We start from the raw sequence: 25567 nt of genomic DNA, 5'->3' as shown, positions 1-25567 counted from the left end.
AATGGTTTTCTGGAGACCTGCTGGTGAGTAGAGTGTCAATGGACATCCAGCCTAGGGTCCCTCCTCCATAGCGGCGGACGAGGGGAACAAGTTTCCCTTCTTGACCGCTTGTTTACTGTTTCTCCCGGGTTGTGTTGAATAGAAATTACCCTGTCAAGTGGTAAGCGAGTCAAATGCCACATTGCACCACTCGCCAAAGAAGGGCATATTGCTTCTGTAATGTGGGCCTGCATCATTTTATGTACTTCTCTCACGTTCGTGTCCCAATCCTAATAATATGAGGAGGGAGTCTCGCCCTGAACAGTATCTCTCAAGGAACCCAAAATGAAAGTATTGTGTCCACAAGCCACGCCCTCAAACCCATAATTCCCTTGATTAATTCTGTACAATAGACGTGAATTTATTTAGCTATGGTCAGTGTTGTTACACATCTGCCAATGTGTGTAGTGGTGGTTTTATGTAGAGGCACCCTGTGCATTAGATAGCTAATTGGGTAAGGAAGTCATATAGCTCCATCCCTAAGAATGTGGAAATCAATCCAGATTTCTGAAAGTCACAATTCACCCAGCTTTAAACGTTTTGGCAGAATGTGACTTCTATGAGCAACTAATTGGAGGTCAGTAGTTGGGTGTGCAAACACATTCTTATGCTGTCGGGTAGGACAACTGAAGAAAAAGTAGCAATTAGTTTGGAAAAGTCCCAATGTGGCCACAGGGAGGGACTCTTGGAATCCCGGAGGTCAAGAAAAAGAAAAATACTAACAGAATGTACAACATTACTTCAGGTGGAACTCATATTTTCAACACAATGCAATCTATGGAAGTCTTTGACTTCATGGCTTCCATTTTCTGAACATTCCTGTTGTAATTGTCTTAACAATATTTCACCTCACGTGTCTGCATCTACCATCTCATTATTTGTGTAAACGTGCCTTCATCCTTATATGCACATGCCTTGAAGATAGATTGTGGATGAGGGGAAACCTAAGAGTTACCTTTAACTGCTGTACGTTTTTTGTATGCTTTGTGTGAAAGAAGTGATAAATGAGCCCTGGCTTCCAAAGAAAACATTGCAGCAGTTTAATGTGTACCCACGATTGTATGTGGAACAGACAAAGTAGGAACATACACAGAGCCACAGCATTGAGCATTCCGGTATATGGACTTCCTCCCAGACACTGGTAGAAGATTCCGATCCGGTCTTGCACTGCTCCCTTTAAAACATCGGTATTAAGCCGTAGGAGGAAGAAGGCGATAAACAACCCAAAGATCAGATTTTGGAAAATTCGCATCATCATGCCAATCCTGTTTCGAGATAGGTTTCTGGTTGTTCTCCTGAAAATAAAAAATATATCAATGAAGATTGCATAATCAAACATACTGTTACAATTGGTACCATGACCAAATTACTTGTCTACCATGCGGATATCTGTTTTCATGCAGGCTTGCATTCTCTAAGATCATTTTATAAAAAGAAAGCAAACAAAATGCACCAGAGGTAATGTCAAACACACTTTGTCGTTCCTCTTTCAATGACACTACAGAAAATGGCATCACATGGCCTTAGACTCTGATGATGCACAATCAAGTACTTATATTCGTGACTATATGTATACACACTGACATATAAAGTATCAGCATTGTGGTACCTACACAACTCGATTAACTGTTCATCGTTCAAACTTTAACAGAAAGTTAGCACAGGAAACCTAGTTGACTTACTATGCATTAAAAGTAATTAAACAGGCTTGCTTACCACAATCACCATAGTTTCCGTACCTCAAAAGAACCCAAAGTTTGGAAAATCCATTGGGTGCATCTTTGTTTTTAAAAGGCACTTGTAGCCTGTCCTTTGATCGCTTGGCGTATTCGATGTCGTGTAGAGTTTTTTGAAAGTGTGCCGTATTTTTGTATGCCGTTCCAATGGTCTGAACTCTGTTGTAAGTCTCTATTTCACGGTCTCGGCTCCGAGTGTCCACGGAAGTCAGATCCACTGCAAATGTTATCAGAAATTACATGATGTACATTTTTTGTTCAGATTAATAGACATCGGTGCAGGATGTGATGTGTTAAAATGGAAAAGGGATGGACTAAATGGCTTGAGTCAAGGCATCTTAACCACTGAATTGCTTTGAGTAGCATTCCATCAATTTGATCTCATCTAAGGCCATCAGGGACTGGCATATGCATTCTTAATCATTCTTAATCGTCCCCTCCTACCCCTGTGACCAGCCCCCCTGCCCTTACCCCTTGGTTGGCTGTGCCCTCTTCCCTTTTGAGTCCTAACTGTGTTGTCCTCTCCCACCCCTCTTGAGTTTATCCTTGCCCCTTCCATCTTCGTTCCCCTCCTGCGTCTGCGTCCTCTCACTGCGTGGTTCCCCCGCAATCCCTGATTGTGCGCTCGCTGCGCCGCTTCCATTCTTGCCTGTTCGTGCGGTGCATCCTCAGTCCGCGTGGTCCCTCACAATCTTGATCGTGTGTGCTTCCACACCCTTCCATCCTTGGCTACGCTCCCGCCTGCGTGTCCTCATCCCCATGGTCCCCTGCATTCCTTGATCACGTTTGCTTCCACGCCGTCCCATCCATGGCTACACTCGCGACTGTGTTCCTCAACCTGCGTGGTCCCTCGCAATCCCTGATTGTGTGCGGCTGTGCCGCTTCCATCCTTGCTTGATAGTGTTGCACCCCCTTGGCCTGCGAGGTCCCTCGCATTCCTTGATCGCGTGTGCTTCGGTGCACCTTCCATCCTTGGCTACGCTTGCTCCCGCATGTCCTCAGCCCGCGTGGTCCCTTGCAATCCTTGATCGCGTGTGCTTCCTTGCCCCTTCCATCCGTGGCTATGCTCGTGCCTTCGCAGCCTTCGCCCGCACGGCTCCCTTGCAATTCTTGATCGTGCACACTTTGTGCCCTTCTAATTTCAGCTTGCTAGCACCCACGTGCCCTCTGCATGTCTGTACCCTCTTGCAGGCCCCATCCCTCCTGGACCCTGTTGCTACGCTGTGTTGTTCTGTGTTTCTTCTTCTGGGGCTTTTGCTTATTTCACTGTTCCTGTTTTTGTTTTTGCTTTCTTGACTGCTGTTATGTGTACTGCCTACCTCCATTTGTTTTCTCACTCTTCTCTGTAAATTCCCTGATCACTGCTCATTTATCTAGTCCTAGCTCTGCCTGGTTGTTCCCTATTGTGTCCTTTTCATTCAGGTTCCCTCGTTCTTGCCACATACAGTACTGCCTACTTCCCTTGATCTTCGTTCTTTTCCAGCCCCTGCTCTGCCTGGTTGTTCCCTTGCTGTGTACTTTCGTTTCAGGTCCCCTCGTTCTTACTCTGTTAACTGGTTTTGTTCACTTCTACTTGATTACTCTTCTCTTGTCCCTTCGAGCCCTTCTTTAAATTAGTTTATTTATTTACTAATTTGTTCTTGTCTCGTTCAGTTGCATCTGCTTACACCCCCTTGTAACCACCCCCACTTTCTCCCCCCTTACTGTTCTCCCACTCCTCACTTCCCCCTCTTCCTCTCTCCTCTTTCCGCCACCTCTGCATCCTCTCTGGTGCATTTTGTTTCTCCAATCTTCTATAAATGCATCCCTATTGACTATCCTGCCCCTCTCACTAAGTCGGGTAGGAAGAAGTTCAAAAAGGATATCCAGGTCTCCAACCCAGGCCTCCCTATCGCTGATACCTCTACCAGCGCTTCCTCCAGACAGACACTCACCGACATCCTCTTTGTTGTTCCTTCGCCAGACCTATGGACTCCTCATATGGTCTCTATGCTCTCTCCTTTCTCTTCCTCTCCCGTTAATGGTGGTGCCCGGTGGGAAGCGCACCTGGCCCCCATCCACTCCTCAAAGGTCCTCATTAATGTTTACCTGAATGGCACTGTCATGGTCCAAGGCCCTCAGGCCAACCTCCTCCTCTTTGATAGACGCTTTCTGTGCCTTTTCAATTTCCTGTCCATTCTTTGGCTTCCTTGCCCCTTCCTCTGCCACCTCCCTGGCACCCTCATCCTCCTCCTTGGCTACCTCGCCCTCTCCGCCTTCCTCTTCTGCCCTCCCTAGTGCTCCTTCTATACTTTCGCATGGAGTACCTCTGATTTTTACCCCTCCCCGGAAGTCTTTCAAGGGTGGCAACCTTCTCCACATTGCCAATCTCAACTCTCGCTCTGTTGTCAAACACTCCTCTGACATCTGTCATCTTCTGGAAGAACTCAACCTTGATGTTCTTGGTCTCACCGAGACATGGTTCACAGCCAGTTCTGTTACAGGTTTTGACACTCTCCTCCCTGATGGCTTCAAGAGGCTCTCTGTGCCCAGATCTAACCGTTCCAGTGGGGGTGTAGCCTTGATCTCCCCGGCATGGATTCCTGCCTCTATCATTCCTATGCAGGCCTACTCCTCCTTTGAATGCCTTGTCTGTAGGCTTTTTCACTCTCCTGGCTGCTCTCTCAGTGTGGCCACTATCTACTGGCCACCTGGTCAGATAACCTCCTTGCTCTCCAAGTGGGCGGACCTCTCCTCCTCCCTCCTGGCCACAACCACTCAACTCCTCCTTCTTGGAGAACTCAACATCCACCTGGGTGCCTCCTGGCCCGCCTCTGGACTCTTTCGCCACCTCTGCGTCTCTCTCTCTCTATTCTTCCCTGTGGCTCGACTCACTCTGCAGGGCACACTTTGGATGCTCTGATCTCCTCAGACCTCCCCATCTTTAACCCTCTCACCCGTCCTCTCCTGGCATGACCACTTTCTCTTCTCCTCTCACTTCCCTCTCTATACCCATCAGACCGAGCAAATCCCCACACTGCTACCCACCTTCTCAGTTATCTGACCCATGAAGTGTGTGTCAGTTGAGGCTTTCACTGCCACTTTCTCTCTCCCTCTTGCACCTCTGGCTTAACTCACATCTTGACACAGACCTCTCCAAGCTCCACTCTTCTATCTCTCATACTCTTGATTTACTTGCCCCTGTCATGAGGAGCCGCTTGAAGCCCAAAGCCAAGTGCAACTCCTGGTACGACTCAGACCTCGTCACCCTTAAACACAAGTGTAGGGTGGCTGAGATGAAATGACTGGCATCTTGTGCTTCCTCTGACAAACTGGATTGCCGCCTGCTCCAAAGGCAACACCGACTCTCTGTCCACACCAAGAAGAGAGCTCACATCAATGCCCGCGTCTCTGCGCCAATTAACAACTCGGCCAAACTCTTTAAAATCTGCAAGGAGCTGCCCAATCTTGCTGCAATTTCTACCTCTCCTGTCCACTCCCAGGCCCTCTGCACAGCCCTGGCTTCTCATTTCATCTCTAAAACCCAGGACATCCTGTCAACCCTCTTGTCTTTCGTCCTCTCCTACTTCTCCCTCTACTTTCTCCTCTACCTCCGGCCTCCCTGCAGCCACCTCTCCTCCACCCTTCTCTGCCTTTCCTTTGCTCACCCCTGACAAGGTCTCTAGACAAGTCCGATCGATGAAAGTCTTGTCAAAACAGGTTCTTCCCAAACCATCAAGGGCCAGATTGACAGCCTCGCTCCATCCATGGCTGACTTCTGCAATCACTCTTTTGCCACAGAACAATTCCTTCCCCCCTGAAGCACTCTCTTGTGCACCCTCTTCTCAAGAAACCCTCAGCCGACCCTGCCTGTCTGGCTAACTATCGCCCGATCTCCATTACTCGTTTCCTGGGCAAACTCTTGGAAACGCTGCCCATCTCACAGCTTAATCTTCACGCCAAATCTGTTGGTTGTCTCCATGACCACCAGTCTGGCTTCAGAGCTGCCAGAAGAACGGAAAATGGTCCCCTGAACATCCATGAAGGCCTGCTCTCTAACTGTGATGCCAATACCCCCTTTGTCCTCATCCTACTCAATCTCTCTTCTGCTTGCGACACGGTCAACCATGCCATCCTGCTCAACCGGCTCTGTGATAACCTTGGTATCGCTGATAAGGCCCTGGCCTGGCTGACCTCTTTCCTCTCAGACCGACCCTCTCAGGTCCATATTGGATCCATTCTCTTCTTTATCTCACTCTCTACCTGTGGTGTTCCCCAGGGGTTTAACCTTTCTCCCTGGCTGTTCAACTAATACCAGGCACCTCTCGCCCTCCGCATTGTTGCTCTCGGCTCCAACCTTCACTGCTATGCAGATGACACTCAGATCGCTTTCAGGCTCCGCTCTACCGCCTCTTCTCCCTCTCTCATCTCAGATTGTCTGTCTGTAATCCAAGAGTGGTATGCCGCCAATGATCTCTGCATTAATGCCAGTAGGACAGAGATACTCCTCATCGGCACACCAGCACCTTCCTTTCCTGTTCCTCTCTGGCCGGCCACTCTTGGCCCTCTTCCTGCTTCCACCTGTGATGCTAAAACCCTCAGGGTAATCTTTGACTCCACACTTTCCTTCTCTCCTCACATCTCTGATGTCTCTAAGAAGTCAAACTACCAGCTGCACCTCCTCAGAGGTAGTCTTCCTTTCCTCACCTTCCCCCAGAAGCTCACTCTCTCCAGAGCTCTGGTTCTCTCTAAGCTGGACTACTACAACAGCCTGTTTCTAAATCTGCCTGCCTCTACTCTCCGTCTTCTACAACTCATCCAGAACAGGACTATGAGACTTGTCCTTGGCCTCAAGCCCAGGGATCGTATCTCTGGAGCCATGAAATCTCTCCATTGGGTCCCAGTGGCTGCAAGGATCAAGTTCAGGACCCTATGCATTGTCCACAAAGCCTTCTGGGACCTGGGACCGAAATACCTCCAGCTCTCTCTTCAGATAAATCTTCCTCCTCGAGCTCTTCGCTCCTCCACCTCCAACTCCTCGAGGGTCAGTCGCTTCTCCAAGCAACGAGTTGCGGGCAGATCTCTTTCTTTGACTGGTGCCTCCCTCTGGAACAGCCTCCCAGCCTCTCTGAAACCTGAGAAGAACCATCTCCGGTTCCGGAAAGCACCTTACGAGCTTTCTCTTTGCTTCTGCCTTCTCTCTTCCTCTCCCCTGCTGATCTTCTGTCTGATACTGCACTGGTCACCTGGTTACCCTCTGAACTTGGGCCCAAGTCCATGCCTGCCCAGTTGCACACATGCACTGCCTCCTGGCCACCCCTGCACTTGTGGTCTGTATCTGCAACCCTACAGTCCCCTTACCTGCCCTTATTAGACTCCTGTTGTCTGCACTTTTAACACTTGCACTCGCCACCTGTTGGCTGCAATACTTGTTGTTTTTGGTCCCATGTACAGCACTTGCCCCATCCCCTCTCCCCTGCACTTGTGCGATCTCAATGTCACTAGGCCCAGTGAGATCATTGTCTTTGTCCTCCCTCTGTTTCCCCTCTCTTGCCTCGTCACACCTTGAAACACTTGAAACACGTGTATAGGCGCGTTAGAAATGCCTTATCATATAATACTTCCATATGGTGAGCATCCCAAATAACACTGCTACGCCATGGCCCCTCTGTACAGAACACAAACAGTTTAAACATTTCGGTCTTAATGGGCTTCATCAATGAGTTGCAGCTAAAGTCTCTAGGGAGGTTGTGAGCTGCCTCATTTTTCATCATCTCTTTCAACTTCACCTGAGATGGTCTTTGGAAGGGATTACTCTCTGTTGAGTAGAAATGAAGCTTTTGTGTACGTGGGTAGAAAACCAGATGCAGTGGTGTCCTGCTGTGCTGGGTCTTTTTCTGCAATGTAATATTTATACTGTGTGGAAAATGTGTGCAAGAATTGCACAGTACATATTTCAGCCTATATGGTGGCTAGCTTAGTTTCAAAAGAATAGCATGGCTGGGTATTAGTTGATGGCAGTTCGCCATCGCACTCGCCACAACCATACATCAACTATTGTGTGGCTATGTTCGTTTTCAAGGGCGTGCATACTTGAAATAAAAAATAAATACACTGTGCGTTCCATAGTCTTAAAATTCCAGATCACCCTTAACAGAGATACTGAATATGTATATGTGGATATATTACTGGTGTTCGTTTTCAGACTAACCCCACTCTGCTGGTTGCCGATGAATCATAGTTATAAAGTACCACTTAGCCAAATCACGCCATTGTCTGTCTGTGTCCGTGTTACATTGTACATTTCGTAGCCTCATTTTGTACATAGCTCCATGTTGCATTATGTTGTCAGGATGATAGTGCACCTGAGCTCTTAGGTGAAATTGTCGGGGTTTGAGTGGCTGGGGAGGTTCTAAAGGGGAGGCAATTAAGAGAGGGAGCAGAAAGGTGGTGGAGACTGGGCGCCCGGTTTACCCATGTACACATATGATATGATATATGATAAGTCATTTGTAACGCGCCTGTAGACAAGTGTATGACGAGATTGCCAATAAAGAAGTTTAACACCCAACAGAGAGAACTCACCTTATTATACTCTGTCATTGTTAACTGGACTGCTCTATCTGACTTAAAGAAATCTGACAAGGAAATGTTGCAAATTATTATAAAAACGTATGTGGGTACAAATAAAGCATTGTTGTTGGAATCCTGCGATACCGGCGCTGCATACACAGTTTGTCAAGATCCTTAATCTTGCGAGCAATGCTCTAGAATTTTGCCATTGGGTCCTAACAACAATAGAGACCCAATGGCAAAATTCTAGGGCAAGAGTGGTCTTTATTTACTGATTGTAACTAAGCATTGCTGGTAACATTAGAGATCTTAACAAAGTCAATGCAGCGCGGATATCGCAGGACTCCAACAACAATCCTTTGCTGCCTCACCTGGGCCACATGAGCACTGCCCCATGGGATTCTTGCAACTGCCTGCTTAAACGTACCATCACCAGTTGGACAAGTTCAGCGCGGTACACCGATGTTGCCTGTGCTCTTACCTGTTCTTGGTACAAATAAACTACCTTGATGCACAATGCCTTCCTTCAAAAACAGGGCTCATGCAAATTAGTTTGGAAAACATACCATAGAAATCAAAGGGGTTTGAATGCTGGGGGCACTCATAGTTGCAGTCACTGAAGAAGCCAATCATTTCTTGAGGTTCACCGCAGAAGATGAGCTCTCCGCAGCTCATGATAGCGATTTTATCAAATACCTAGTGGAATAAAGGAATGCATGAATGTTCTTTTTTGGAAATTAAATTATTGAAGCAGCTGAGACGATGCAGGACATTGTTTGTCAACACTTTAGTCTTTTGATAAAACATATCATGCATGTAATATTTTTGTAAACTAAAAATGTGCACAGAAATGTATGAATTTTGCTTCTTGCAATGTACCAAATGAGGAAAAGAGTTTAAGATAGGCAACTTCTGAGTATCCTGGCGACAGTGCTGAGTGAGTCGCGGCTTTTCCAGATTGCACCTCACTGTGCGGCGTTGATTCCGTGGTTACGCAGAACATGGTGCATGGCCCATTAATCAGCTCCCCTAGGAGCTCTTGTGGAGGAAGGTGGACGTGATTTTGTACGCCTAGAATGAAATCAATTATTATGTTTGAAGTTATAGGCAACTGGGCTAAATCCCTAAAAAAGAAGTTCCCGGCTGTGCCGGAAATGCTTATCGAGGCCTGTAAAAATTTACTAGTATACCACAACAAAAGCACTTATTTGCATGAGAAATAATTTTGTGGTTGTCGAGTATTGAACCATGTTTCTGCTGCCGAATAGTTATTATGGGACAGGATAATGACTGGCGATGATCGAGGTAGTATGCCTTGTGCCATTAGGTTATGGTAGTGAAATTGTATTGAATGACATTTCTTTCGGTTAACTTTAATATTCTATGTATGTTACTATTGTGTATTGAAAATGGATGTGTAATATTGTAGTTAATTTCCATGTTTTAGGTATTTTTATTTTTAGTTTGAGCATAAATATCTAGTCATGTATTTATAATAGGCTCCTGTTTATAAAGCTGTTTATTACATATCTGTATTATACTAATAAAACAAATATTATTCCCAAAAATGGGAGATTGGTGATAATTGGAGACAGCATCAACAGCAAGGCTTCCTTTTTTAAAAAGAGGGGCTGATGTAGGGGTGTGCCCATTAGTGTTGAAACGACTCTTTTCTAAAATGGCCTGTTCATGATCTATGACAGCCAGGGTCTGTCAGCAGGCATCAACATCGCAGGAGTAGAAAGCATGCCACAAGCTAATGTTAGGAGCTCTGCATAGAAAAGGGCGAACGATTGATTTGATGTCTGTGTGAGGCAAGTGGTTGAGCTCAATCTTATCCACATGAATGATACACTATACCTAGCCAGCCACCCAGTTACCTTACCTGTCGGCAACCATGTCACACCACACACAGACACTCCATATTCTGAGCCCATATCTATGGGGGTCATTACGATTTTGGTGGTATCCTGCCGGTAATACCGGCGGGATAACACCAAATGGATATAGCATTCCCGCCGCCTGATATCCCGGTATTTAACAGGCTATTACAGGTGGCAGGAATGCTGGTAATTCCGCATTGCATGGAGTCCAATAGGACTCCATGGGAGGAATTACCTGAGTTACCGGCACCAGTATTACTGGTGCTGGTAATTCCGGCAGTTTCTTCTGACCGAAATTGTATTTCTGGTTTTAAGAGACTTTCTCTACTTTCAAGCAATTATTTTAGTGTCATAGAAGCAGGCCCGCTCAGCCCATGGCAAGATGAATTACGAGGATACAGTGGTGGTCACATTGACCCCAACCCCTCTGAGTCTATGGCACTAGGGACTTGCACTCAATGGAAAAGTGCAGACCTCTTGTATGGTAACAGTGCAATACAGCAGAATAACTCTGCAGCCTGAAAGGTCTCAGCCGGTACACCATTTAATCACTAACCCACTTTTTTCAAATGAAGCCTAGAGACCCAAGCTACTCCTCACTGATGAAGCCCAATGAGGCCGAAACATGTCTGGGGATACTTGTCGTCTTGTACAGAAGGGATGTGACATAGCAGCTCGGTCTGGACAGCCCCTTTTGGGGTGGGACCAAGCCTGATTTGCATATGGTCTTTCCCCTTCTGTAATGGCTTGGCAGGCGAAGAACGATTGTATGGAGGGGTGCCCAGAGCAATGCCAGAGGTTAGGATTCATTCTAAACCTTGCAGCCATCACTTCTTTGTTTTTGCCAAATAAAGCAGTGCCCCAGATGACCTTACATTAAGTCAAAATAAGCAGGTAGAAGTCATGTAGCTTGGTAGGGGGACATTACTTCTTGAGATTAGAGAAGGTGGTCCACACCTTACTGACCTTTGTGTGTTATTTTCTAGTGATCACGTGTAGGATAAGCTTGTTATGAGTGGCACTTGACCTTCTCATTTGGTGATTTGTTAATTGTTGATTTGGTCGCTGGTTGCTCTAATTTATTAACTAATTTTCCTTCTTGACACTTTGGCTGATGCATTACATGATAATGATGATTCCTCCGTCATCCTGTTAAATATGCTCCTTATCTATCATCATTGTCCATGTAGTTGCTTTAATTTTCTTGGCCCAAATTTCTAATATGTCTTTCATGTTTCATATATTTTCATAATTAAGGTTCTGTATTATCCGATCATGATCTGATGATTTAGTGCGAGCCTTACCAGACATATAATTCTTTTGAACTTTATGGTGTCAAATCAACAAAACATTACAGTCCACCTTGATGAATGGCAATTGTTTCTTCTGGATGGAAAAAGCAGGTGGGGGTGGATTACTTATAGGAATTGCACTCCACTAGGCGTGCAGTAATAAGGTCTTGGCGCTACAATAACCTGGCTGAGCTTGAGATGGACTTGGGCACGTCCTCATGAAAATGTGTCCGCTGCTGCCTGCCGTCCACTAGCGGTCCTACGATAGCTGGTGTCAGCTGATTTCAGTAGTCAGGCCCTTAGGAAGTAATTCGGTTTCAGTGATGTTGCCTGCATTCTGAATACACCACCAGTATAACAACAAGGTCTTTGAGAATAAGCTATTTTTTAAAGAAATAAATCAATCACTCATAAGGTTATTTTCCCAAAATAATACAAACTTTGTCAAGTAGGGAAATGGGGATCAGATCTTAATTCCGCACCAACCACCAAAGCCTCTACCCTTGGGGACCTATTTCAATGCCAGAATGAACCCTAATGTGAACATAATATATTTTGTTCTTACCTTGAAAAGTTCTGATCGTGGCTGGTGGATTGAAAGGATCACTATCCGATCCTTCCGTGCAAGTTCAGCGAGCAGCATGACAATATGGTTTGCAGTCATAGAGTCCAAGCCAGTTGTGGGTTCATCAAGCAAAATTACTTCTGCAAATATGAAAATGAACTGTAAAGCTATTTTGCATGTCTGCAACATTGGTGTGGTCAAGATCAAAGCAAATAAAACATCATCATAGACCCTGGGGGCATGAAAGTCCATGAATAGGGTGCTGTATGACATTTTGCAATCATGATATCTGATTGGATGCAGAATTCCATTAATGAACAGTGTACCACCACTTATTTTAAACATATTTGCTGTGCTTAGGAGTCCAGACAGAAAAACAAAAATCATTTTACGGTGTTAAAATATGATTTGCATGTTTTTCTTCTGGAACATGGGTAAAGCAAACCGTTCAGAGACTATACACCAAAAAACTGAATGTGTCTCATTTTATGTGCGTGTGACACTGGAGAAAACCAATTACATCTGGCACTGATCTCCAAGTCAGGTCCTTGAGAGCCCCAAGAAGACAGGGTTTTAGTAAAACCACTAACTCCCAGATACATTCCTTATATTCAACGGCGCGCATCGGAAGTGGGCTCTAAAGTGGCTGTTGGGCTGAGCAGACTTGGAACCAACTCCTCCAGTTCCAAGCCTGTGCTCCTACATGCGCCATCTGCAGGAGGAATCACGGCCGTAACGTGAGTGTGCAACTACTTGGACCTGAACGAAGTAATTGACTTTATGTACGCGTATTGACTTTGAAGCATTGAAACAGTGTTGACTGCAGCGCACTTTGTTCTTGAAGTAATTCTTGGCACTTACTGACGTCAACCTTTGTCTCTCTTCTCTCCCAGCGCCTGCTGCCTCCGCCTCTTGTCTCCACCCCCCCCCCCCCGCCCGCCCACCCCTGCATCACTTCTTATATCTATCTGGTGGGCGCGCATCTGCGTGCGCACATCCGAAGTGGGCTCTAAAGTGGCTGTTGGGCTGTTTGGCGTGAGGCAGGAGGTGGGAGCTGATAACTCTGAATTGGTGAATATTTGTTTGCACTAATTATTGGTGCACTCTTTATTAGTCACCAGTCCAGTTGCTACTCATATGGGTGTACATATGTGAACACAAAGTCATTTATAAAGTACTTGCACTTTTGCAGGTGGGAAGATCTTATGTGTGGCTCCCATAGTCATTGTTAAACATTGTTTTCACTCGGTTCCTCATGGAACCCATTTTGAGGAATGGGAAGCATATTTGCGACTCCTCAAAAAAGATACTTGACAAAAAAATGTCTTTAAAAAATGATGTAAGCAGACAATACCTTGGAACTGGTCAAAGGTCGTTTCTTTCTCTATCTGTTCAAGAAGATGTATGTGTTGTCCCTAAACAGAATGTCCCTACTGCTTCCCTTATTTCCCAAGTTATGGAATGAGAGTTACTGGAAGAGACTCCACCAGCACAAATAAATATACCTTTTACTTTAAAGGCTGCTAATGATTCTGCCCTGAAATTTAAAGCAATGGCATCAGGGCTTATAAATGATAATCTGCAGTCCGATGAAATCCCATATGACATCTCATTTGCACCTCCATCGGACACCTCTCTGCTTGCTCCAGGGGTAATTGCCGCCCTTGAATGACGAATTAGTCTTTCTCTTTGCCCTTCGACTCCGGTATCCTCCTCAAGCGCACTTCGCGAACAAGTGCATTTCCATCCCACACCTATTCCTTTGTTTTCTTTGCCTAAGTTACAAGCTAAATGTAAGAAGCCTTCAAATTCTAATTCTTTTTTTGGTGCTAACGAACTTGCCAGTTCACCAGAGAGGGAATTATTCAGCCCAAAGAACTCACAATTGCAGGACCACGACATTCTTTACTCACCTTCCAAGCCCATATCTGGAGACACTCCGCATGATCCGAATGTACCTCACTCCCCTGTATATTCTATTCCTCAGGAGGGTGATTCGGTACATGCCTTGGAAAATGAGCTGCATACTTTCACTGTACTTACCAGAATCTTAAATCTTTTAGATAAAGGGCATAAATACACTCACCACATGTTGAAGGATATGAGAGAAATCATGTCCCTTAACACAGAGAAGGGTATATATTAGCTCAAGAAGTATGCCACAAATTCCATTCTACCTGCCATGAACGCGCTGCAGCTATTGTAAGTAAGAACCTGCCTGCAGCATTTGTGCTCCCGACTGCAGCCTCCCAAGGAACGCAAACTAAGGAAGACCTATTATTAGTAAAGGGAATTCCCACCTCGTTTGCAACAGTATTGTCCTCAAACCCCTGCATTGGAGAAATAACTCCTGTATCACCCTCCATTGATTTGGTTTCGGTTGCTAAATTGCAACATGAAAGATTATTACAAATTGAACAAATTATTTTTCATGCTAAACTAGTCCCTCCTGAATTTTTTCAAAATGATCCAGTAATTCCTGTGTCAAAGACAGCCGATGAATCTCCTGACAGATCTTCGGCAATCACGGACATCTTGGATGAAGTGTTGCCAGGCTCTGCCACAAAATTTGAGATTCCAGTAGTAACAGCCACAGATTCGAAATTTTACCACACTTCTAGAAGAACTAAGAAAGCATTTCAGAAAGCGAGTAAAAGAAAACACAGAACAAAACACAACAAATTACACACCTTTTCAAAGGGCCAACTTAATATTCAAGTCTCAGATACCAGCTCAGAGAAGGTGTGTATTCATTCAACTGAAGATCACGTCCTAAATCTGAGTCAACTCAATGAAGAAAGCAAAAAAAGCACTTCAAATCAAAATTCAAGAAAAGGCAACACCTGGTATCATTTTGAATGAGGCTGAATCTATACATTCCACTAAACCTATGAAGACTGGCGGAAATGAAGTAGTAAGGACTGGCGTACCTTCCCTTGTATCCTTTAATCCGAGTCATGCAGAAGCTTTGACTTTGGTGCAAGCAAACATGAACACTTACTTTCCGACTGTTGAAAACAAAAAAAACCTCTTTGTCTGCAATCATTACGCCCCCGGCTGCGAACACCTCAGGGCCAGCTCCTTCTGCCCCTATTATTGTTCAAGCAATGATTCATCCCCCTTCTTCCCTCTTAAGCCATGACGAAGTGAGTGGTCAATGTGTACCCAATTCCAGTGTACCGTCACTGGAACCTCATAATGGCTCTTCTGCAGGCATTGATAGACCCAGTCGTGACCCTCCAAAAGGTCCACACTTTTATCCTGTTCAGGAATTAAAACCAGAAAATTCTTTGAAGTCGGCTGAAACTATCTTGCCTACATTTCCTTTGGTGGTGAACAATGATGCATTACTTTCTTTTCAGGAAATTCCCTTAGACATGCAAACCACAATCAGGTGGATTAGTAATCCACAGGTGAATGGTGCCACACGTATCAATCGCACCTTCTTAATGAACACTCTCTACAAAATTCCATCTCTTCGTAACCTTGTTACGCAAGATGTAGAGTGGATCAAGTTGGCTAGTATTAACAACAACCGCATGCTATGTAAAGTCCAAACTGCTATGATAGCAAAATTACTGTGGAATTTCAAGTCAGATTTAGTTTGTCTGGGGCTTGAATTATATGCATTCATTTCGACTGAAAAAGCCCCAGACTTTTTGGAATTCATACCTTCAGTGGCAGTATCTTGTCATAAGGAAGCTGTTTCATCCTCTGCCTCTCAGAATGATAACTCTCAGATCTTATCACAACTAGCTTCTCTCACAACCGCTTTAAACGGTTTATTAGGTATGATACCTCTCACAAAAGCAATAACCTCAGATTCCTCTGTGCCTTCATCCTCGTAATGTAAAGTACTAGTAATCTGTTCTTGGAATTGTTGTGGGTTGAAGAACTTAAAAACATGGTTTCTCAAAATATGCACTCGGCCGACACCCACTATCCTGTTTATTCGGCAAACGATGTCCATTCACGACATTCAATTTGATGGCTTTACTTCATTTCATAATCCCGCCATCGAGAATCTTCAGGGTCGACCCTCAGGAGGCACAGCTATCTTGCTCAATAACAACATACGGTTCTCTGTAAATCGTATTTCCCATACTCTACTCTTCATGCTGATAGATCTCAACATTCTTCCTTATAGTCTAAAAAATGTCATTATCATCTCACTATATTGGAATTCTGCTACTTTATCTATTGATTCTGCAATTAACATTCTAAACAATACTTTTATTGAATTAACCTTAAGTAATTCTCAAGCAGAAATTCTTTTGGGAGGAGACTTTAACGCTTCTCTTTATGCTACTACTAATTTAGATCTGTCCTCTTTCATATCTAGTCATTCTAAACTATCCTTTGTTAATGGCAGTAGATGGTCTTGCTTCTGCTCTGTCTAGGATTTGTCTTCAATACGCCATATGTCACTTGAAAGTTATTTTACGTGGAAAAGAGGAGTCTCTAAGTCTACTATTAACTTTATTATTACTACAAAAAATATGTCGGGCTCACTTTCTCCTATTGCTTCTTTCCTGGTGACTCTCAGCGATCATGCTATGATATTCACCACTTCAACATTTACAGTTGAAAATGTTCCGATATTACCTACCTTAGCTCTAGTTCAACCTGACAGAGCTCTACTATCAATCCACTGGAATGTGTCAACTTGCAGACGTTTAACTTTCTTGGTGAATCGAGAGCTATCCATCTGAAAAAATTCGAACACATAATCTTAAAATGATTCAAGTGCATCTTAAATCTTTGATTCCACAGACTAAAATTAGTTTGACAAAGGGTGTAGTACATTCCTCTTTTTCTGCTCAGCTGGCTAATTTAAAGACACAAAAAAACCTAGAAGTAAGACGTCTAAAAAAAGGCAGTAGTGCAGACTACTGTGCTGCAAATAAATCTTTATTACAGAAATATGAAAACGAAGCTAAAAGAATTTGTTTACTAACATCTCTCGAACTTAACCAAAAAATGGTTTGTCACATCTGTAAATCCAATACTAGAGACATCTGGTGAATTTTACGTTCTGCTAATGGCACATTCCGTGACTCAAAAGATTTGTCAATTGATGGCACTACTTGGTACACATTCTTTGAATCTAAATACTGGCTTCCTCCTGGGTTTTCTCAGTTTAACATCGTAAATCTATCATCCTTCATGTCCGTGGTCTATTGCTGATATTGTCTTTGCGATTACTAAACTTAAGCCATCTAAGTGTGCGGGACCTGATGGTCTTCCACCGTGTGTGATAAAAGATGACCCCCAATTTTGGGCATTCATCTTTTTTAGGATTTACCAAATTATCTTCAAAACCAGAGCTATACCGGACTCTTGGGTGACTTCTATTATCATACCACTTCACAAGAAGGGCCCTTTGAATGATCCCCTGAATTTCCGCCCTATCACGCTCATCAAGGTTGCAGCTAAAGTGCTTGGACTGTTGATACTTGGCGAGGTGGAAACTTTCATCACCAAAAATTCCATCCTCAACAAAGCCCAAATAGGATTTCGTAAATCTATTGGTACACAACTGAATGCAACGATTCTGGCTCATTTAACCGCTGTAGCGCATTCTTCCACGCATGGGCCCATCTATATTGCCTCTGTAGATCTTTCTTCTGCCTTTGATTGTGTGATCAGAGGCAGACTGTGGCATAAGATGTTGGAATACAATTTTCCACCTTACCTGGTTGCACTCATTTCTTTACTCCATCACAAAACAAGCTTCAAAGTGAGAATTTCTAAAGAAGGTTATCTCACAGAAGCAATTCAACCTTTATTGGGGTTAAACAGGGGTGCAACCTGGCCGCGGTACTTTTCAACCTTTATTTATCTGACATCGAGCGCATTTGGAATCCTAATAAAAGATTTGCTGTACGTATGGGTAACTTACAACTATCATGGCTAGCATACGCCGATGATGTGCTTCTCTTAGACCGTACTCACACAGGACTACAGAACAAATTGGATTTTTTTTTCAATATTGCAAGGTAAACAACCTATCCATAAACTCATCAAAATCTAATATTATAATTCTTTCATCAAACCAAAAAGAATTGCGGACATTTCGCTGGCTATAATCTCGCAAATAATTAACCAGCAATATTTTGGCAAAAAGTGCTCTCTGAGAAAGTAACCCCCTTCATCGGGCAAATGAAAATAATATTTCATAAATTTTGCAAATTTTCATTAATTCCCCTTCTTGAATACTATCTAAAAAAAGTTGAAGCGATTATACTCTATGGGTTAGACCTCTGTCTCTTAGACTTAGAATCTTTTCTAAATAAGTTGCAAGCGAGGATTTGGAAGCTAACGCTAGGCTTGCCAAACTATTTACGAATGCAATTTTAAGACATGAACAAGGACTAAATTCTTTAGCATCATGCTACAATTGGAGATTATTAAATACTTATATACAAATGCACTTTCCACCCCCCAATTCCATCTATGAGGACTTCTCCATGATGTTAAATAAATCCCACCCAACTTCTATAGAACTCTTTCAGGAGCATATCTTTAGATTGTTAGTTCAGATTAATATTGCTCCGGAAAAACTACAATGAAAATGGCGCCTGGCTAAAAATAGAATTTTCTTAAACGACTGGGCTGCAACATCAGATTTAATTTCGACATACTCCTCATGTTCTGAATTTGCCAATTTCAGGCCTAAGCAATATCCTCGCTTGCAATACCTATCTCATTGCCCCTGTGCAGTGTCTCGCAAACTGTATATGCGATTCCGCCTTGATTTTTATCATACTAAATCCAGAACAAAGCATTGGCTGATACAATCAAACTTATATGACACTCTTGCCTGTCGTTTCTGCAATAATGAACAGGCAGAAGAAACATTAAAACACCTCTTTCTGTTTTGTCCATACTTTGAATCAGAGCGATTAAACATATTGAAGATCTTTCATCAGGCTAATCCTACTGGAGGAAGGAATCTTGTTTATTTATTTATTTATTTATTTATTTGCATTTGTTAAGCGCACTTGCAGCCCATGAGGCATCGGGGCGCTGTTACAGGAAACACAGATTTAAGATTACATTCGGGTGCAGGAGGCTCTTAGTTACAAGTTAGCAGGCATAAGGGCAGAAACAGGTTAAAGTCACACAAAGAGTCTGGTTTTGATAGCCTTACGAAAGGCAAGGTGGGACTCAATGAGTCTGAGGTGAGGTGGCAGGGCGTTCCAGTGCGTGGCTTCAAGGGTGGGGAAACTGGAGCCACCAGCACGCACTTTCCGAGAGGTAGGCCTGACAATGGTGTTGGCGTAGAAAGATCTAAGCGGTCTTGTGGCGGAGTGCCTGGTGATTCTGTTCGTAAGGTAGGGGGGGGCAAGCTCGTGAATGCATTTGTGGGTGATGGCAAGAGTTTTAAAGACAATTCTTTCTTTAACAGGGAGCCAGTGCACTTGCCTTCTGATTTCGGAGATGTGGTCTCTCCTTGCGGTGCCGGTGGCTGCCCTTAGAGCATTGTTCTGGGCTAGCTGAAGTTTGGCGATGTTTTTGTTGGAGGTCCCGACGAGAAGGGCATTACAGTAGTCAAGTCTTGACCCGATGATGGCCCTGGCAATCGTGAGGCTGCTTTGACGGGCCAGGAAGGGCCTTGTTGCGTTAATGACTTTGGTGTAGTAGGCTGAGGAGGCGGCGATGGCATTGACCTGTCTGTCCATCGACAGGTCGGAGTCAAGGTAGACTCCGAGTGTCTTAACATGGTTAGAGACTTTAATTGGAATATTATCAATGGTGAAGGAGGCGTACTGTTCTCCAAGATTGCCGAGGGTGAAAGGTGAGCCAATAAGGAGGAGTTCGGTTTTTTCACCATTTAGGCAAAGCCAATTCTCCGCCATCCAGGATTGGATAGTAGAGTAGATAGAGGAGAGGGTGTTGGAGTCAGCTAAGTAGTCACCCGTGAGTGGGATGAGTACCTGCGTATCGTCCGCATTGTGTGGGTTACCTGCATGTGGGGAACTAACAATTCCATAATTTTTGCAACTGTGCGATTACTTCGTATCATTGACTTAGCTCTCACTGCATAAAGTTCCCAGAAAGGTTGACTTAATTGAAGTGTTTTTGATACCAGTCCATTGGGACTCAATCTTATATAATGGACATCTTGTGAGTAGGAAAACAGCCTTTTGATGCCTCAGCAGAAATGATACTGTGTTTTTTTTCTTCCCCTATAGGAAATTGTATGCTGATTAAGCGATTTTTACTTATATTGTATGTATAGATATTTTATGTATAGGTAAGCAATGAAATATTTACTCTTTGTTTTGCCTTCTTTTTAAAAAAAGAATCTTAAATAATTTGTATTCTTTTGTGGAATGTGTTTTTTTATGTTAACAAAATGTATCTAATTTGTAAAGAATACAAAGTCTTTTTTTGTAAAGGTGCGTAAGCACTAAAAACAAAATACATTTTCTTTAAAACAGTGTGTAGATATCATGAAAAGGTGGAGTGAATTTGGTTCTTGAGAGTCAGACTTTGCGATCCCAGTCCTATAGACTAAGGTAGTGGTGAAATGTGTCAAAATCCCCAATACCTCTCCCACTGATCTAGTGTGCAGGAAAATGGTCAATTGTCTGTTGTTGTTATGCTGCACAATGTATTGAAAGGGATGAAGTGGAATGTGAAGGGAGGCGTTGGTGAGTCGGGCAGACCTCTCACGTTTCCCACAGCTATGTGTGAGAAGGCCATCCAGTCCTGTTTTTCACCATTTTGCATTCTGGGACTTTACATTTTTTATTACCCATATGAAATTTAGGAAAACTACAAATCCCTGAATTCCTTGCAAAACAAGGACTATATGGCCTTCTCACACATGGCCACGGGATACTTGAGAGCTCTGGTTACGGCTGGAGAATTTGTTGGAGATCAAATGTATTAATGTTCGCTCTAAAGAATAAAGAGTTATCCCTGCATCAGCTTCTCGTCGAACACAAACTCAAAATTGTGGGAATAAGGATGGATGAAAGATCAAAGAAAACAGCTTTCTAAAAGCACTTGATGAGGAATGATTACAGTATTATTTGACGATTCATAAGCAGGGAAGGGCACAACACTTAATCATTGCAAGCTCAGATGAACATTCTCTGTTAGCTATGTTTTGCCAAAGAGAAAGAGAAACTATTTTATTTTCAAACAACAAAACAATAAAATAGTTAGCATACGTACATTTGCAAGGGAGTTAACCTTTATGCATACTTAATAGTAAATTAAAAAACATAACCACCGAACAGCATTGTTAGGTTCAAATAATTTTACAAAAAATCTTTTTCAAAATGTATACAAAAAGCCATTTGGCAGCTAAACAAAGCACCAAACTGCATAATAGATCCCGCAGGTGCTAATTGGTAGGACTGGTATGACTTAATAAAGGTTCATAACCATGACAGATTTCCCCACTTTAAATATTCCAAGACGAAACCTGTTCAATAGGTAACAGTTGTTTTTAAAATTCTTTTCAGAAATCGTGCAACATCATTCTTTTGATTGATTCTTAGCACAGATTCATGAATGCGTAAAAAACAGTTGAAGCACTCAGGTCTTTAAGGAAGGCATGGTATCAAGAATAGACAGGCACACGTGATCACAGTTCAAGGGTATTTATTAAACGTTATAGGTAGGGTGGAAAAATGCATAATCTCAACCGAAATCTAAGATGGGAGCAAGCTACCACCATCACATCAGAATAAGGATGTCCTAGTGGCATCTTGTCAAATAAAAGGGCCTATACTAAGAAAAACCTATTGCCAATTCTTACGTTACGCTAAATACAAAAGAGCGTGGGATAGGGCAAGACATAAAGAAGTGTTCACAAATAATAAGTCAGGATGCGGTAGTCGTGGTCTCTCTTCCCCTCGTTACGAGCATGGGACAAGACGGGACTCTAGAGCACAGCACACGCTCAAGCTTTTCCAGCAGGAGACAACAGTTCCGTTTTCAGCTATCAGGATCTTCGATGGCCAACTCTCTTGTTCTGTAAAAAGTCTCTTGCCTTCGAGGGCCTTATGTATTCAAAATAATAACAAAAGTTCCTTTCTGCTTGTACGTTGGGTGATGCTTTTTCATGCATGGGTCCCCCTCATGTTCGATGTAGAACTCAGGTGGGCAGGTTAAGATGTCAAACTTGACAGATCATTCTCCAACAAATGATAATCTCTCCTAAGGGATCCTATTTGCATCCTCCTTTACAAAGAAGTGTCTGTAAAATGTCTCCTTTGCTACTAGTAGTGTCTGCAATGTCACAAGTGGAAGCTTACAGGGAAGATTACCATTATTGGGTGTTTTTCCCCCAGGTTTAGCTAGTGAACAGAATCATGGAAATTACAGAAAGAGATTTTTGCAGATGCCCCAGAATGGAAAGGCGGTACTACAGACAGGAAATGTACATTTTAAGACCAACAATAAAATGAAAGCGAAAATGTGGCTGGATGATTCCAAGTTCTGTATGAAGAAGTTATAGTTGGTTTATATATTTAGAAAGAAGATAAATGTTGTTTTAGAAAGGTACACATCATATTCGAAAAATCAGGGTCCCAATAATTACACAGACAAATATTTCTACATTGAAGATGCTGCCAGTAAAAGGCAAATTTGAATTGATACAAAAGCAGAAATTGTGTTACTCAATTTTGATGCATACAAGCCTTCAGGAATTACAAGAATGATGATTAATGGGACCAATAACGACACAGGCAAACAGTGAAAGGGTATGAATGAACTGGATACTAACAAGGAGAGACGAGCAAGTGAAGATAACGGCATAGGCAGAAATGCATCTAACAGGCTAGGCAATTCAGCTGTGGTAACCTGGGCCATGTTGAGCATTTCAAGGTGTGACCAACTGGACAAGGGTTAAGAAATGCAATCTAAAAGATCATCTATAAATGTGGTTTGCAGAGAAAGTGTGTCAGCCAGCAAGAAAAAGGTGTAAAAATTACTTTTAGTATTGGAAGCAAGTGTTGCTTTACTGGCGATGGGGCGCCGATCTGCCAGTACTCTTGCCCGTCTTGGAGAAGCCATGCCAACCGACTGGAAAGACTGAGTCCTCCCTCAGCTGCTTTCCGAAGCTTAGGGAACACTCCTGAGCAGGTGTAAACTGGCAAAGTGAAACACTGTTGCCCTTTGACAGTTTAGTTTCCCAGTGCGGACAGGCAATGGACCATGCAAGGCCAGGGGCATTTTGCTTCCCAAGCCTTGCATGGGCCATTGAGGATGCAGGCTGGTAACTGCAAGTCTGAATGTGCATAGGGAATGCTCCTGTGCCTCCCTGCACATTCAGACTGATTGGGGGGGTTGACAATGGAGCGTGCCGGCTTCTGCGTGCAAGTGCAGGAACCAGGAGGTGCTCTTTGTTTCCTGGCTCCTGTTCTTACTTTGTGGGAGCTGGATGGCTTCCGTGCAGGCACTGGTGGAGCGCAGCAGTGTCTGGACCAGGACTGCAGGTAAGATGCATTTTATTTGCATTATGTATTATGCATTGTGTGTCTGAATGAGTGAGTGTTTGATGTATGCGTGTGTGTAAATGAGCGTCAGATCATTGTGTAAGTGTATGTTTGTGTTTGTGCTGGACTGGGGAGCTGACTTTGGCAGGCGGGTATGGAGGACAGGCATGGGGGTGTTTGTTACAATGGCATTTCTAATGGCCATCTATGATAAAGCAAGTATGATCTGTGTTATTACATGGCTATAGTAGCATTGTGGTGCAGCCAGCCTAGCCATTTCTTACTGTGGCATGACTTTATACTGGGCATCTATGATACAACAAGCATGATAAGTGTTATTACGTGCCTTGAATAGCATTTTTGTGCAGCCAGTCTAGCCATTTCTTACTGTGGTATGGCATTTTGTACTGGGGGATGGAGGACAGGCATGGGGGTGTTTGTTACAATGGCATTTCTAATGGCGATCTATGATAAAGCAAACATGACAAGTGTTATTATGTATCTAGACTGACCACATTGGGCAGCCAGTTTGGACATATTTTGTTATTGTGGCATGACATTTTTATTAGCAAAGAGAAAAGGAGTGTGTTCTTGCATGGGGACACTTCCATATACTGGCGGAGCCAGCATGGACATGTTTTCTTCTAGTATCATTACTGGCATTGTGTGCAAAGCAATCAAGAATGTGGTCTTATATGAGAATACTGGCATTTATTAGTGCAACCAGCGTGGAAGCATTTGGGCACAGCCAGCGTGAAAATGTTTTTTACTAGCATTTATTATGGGCAAAGGCATCATGAAAATGCATTGGGAAATGCTCCTATGCACTGTTGGTGACTTCATCAACCAGATTTTTGGATTGGAATTACCAAATGCAAACTGGCTGGCTTTTTACACAATTTTTCACGAAGATTGTGCAGTCTATTTCTCCAGTTCACCTCATTCAAAACCCCACCAAACTCCCAATGGTTGGTTTGGGGCCCATGCTACGCACAGTCGCTCAGACATATTTGTGGGAATATTTTCACCCCTCTTGAGAGTACAGAAGTAGGGAAGCAAAATGTTAGCAAAGCCATCCCCATTATACATTGTCTATCTGTGGAATGTAGAGATGGTGCACAATCCATGTTATCAGCAGCAGCCATAAAAGGCGTCAGATAAAGGACTGATCTGAAAGTTAATGCTAATACAAAACTTGACCAGGAACACATATTGTACATGTAAAAATGAGGAGGAGGGATAGAAAATTCGGATCATTAATGTTATTGCAATACTTTTTTAAGGGTACACCTATCCTATGGCGCAGAAATGAGTAGGAGGGATTGCCCATTCTGATAGTTGATGTCATTCCAAAGAGTTACCATGTGCACATAACTTGGGGGCATAATTGAGTAGGAGGTATCGACTATTATGATACTTCATGTTATTCCAAAGATTTACTAGATACACATATCAGATGGATCAGACTTGAGCAGAAGGGTTTATAGTGGGGCTCTTGAACTGATCAAGTCTTTTGCAGTAGCTTTAACTCATAGATTTTGTCAAAATAGCCCACCTGATCTTTGAGAATAGGTGTTGACTTCAAATCATATCTTGACAGACAATCTATCACTTCCTAATCTGGAGAACATGGTTACAATGCAGGGCAATGTAAACATGCCTACAAAGCTAGACCATGCCACTGTTCCCTGTAATTATATTTCACTAAGTACTGAAATATTTGGCTTTCATGTGCACATTGTTTTCCACGTGCACAACTGATTAACAACGTAAACCACTTTTAAGCGCATGCGCAAGTTAGTGAGTTATCATCACCAAAGAGTTGAGAAGAGAATTTCCCCTTCCCGAATCATTGCAATTCTTTACACATAAGTGTAAAATGTGAATATTACAGCACTTTTTCCGAAGTCACAGGCTAAAAAATATTGTATATTTGATTATAAAGAGTGCTCATCAAGCTTCAAGATTTGCCACAGTACCTAGCAGAAGTACTCCTATGCAGAGAAACACGTGTATGCACAAAAACAGCACAGTATAA

General features: G+C 43.3%; 1 protein-coding gene across 1 annotated transcript in view; it reads right to left on the bottom strand.

Annotated features, from left to right (window-relative positions):
• Window positions 1-25567, bottom strand: part of ABCG5 (ATP binding cassette subfamily G member 5) — a 286105-nt gene that overhangs the window by 156957 nt on the left and 103581 nt on the right. The window contains exons 6-9 of the mRNA XM_069607292.1: window positions 12068-12207; window positions 8894-9023; window positions 1779-1992; window positions 1129-1334 (exon numbers count right to left, since the gene is read on the bottom strand). Coding sequence (XP_069463393.1) covers window positions 1129-1334; window positions 1779-1992; window positions 8894-9023; window positions 12068-12207 — 690 coding nt within the window. The remainder of the gene's footprint in view (window positions 1-1128; window positions 1335-1778; window positions 1993-8893; window positions 9024-12067; window positions 12208-25567) is intronic.

Source organism: Ambystoma mexicanum, chromosome 4q (assembly GCF_040938575.1).
Source record: "Ambystoma mexicanum isolate Mex_15411 chromosome 4q, UKY_AmexF1_1, whole genome shotgun sequence".
Lineage (NCBI taxonomy): Eukaryota > Metazoa > Chordata > Amphibia > Caudata > Ambystomatidae > Ambystoma > Ambystoma mexicanum.
This window is presented reverse-complemented; position numbering and strand designations above follow the sequence as displayed.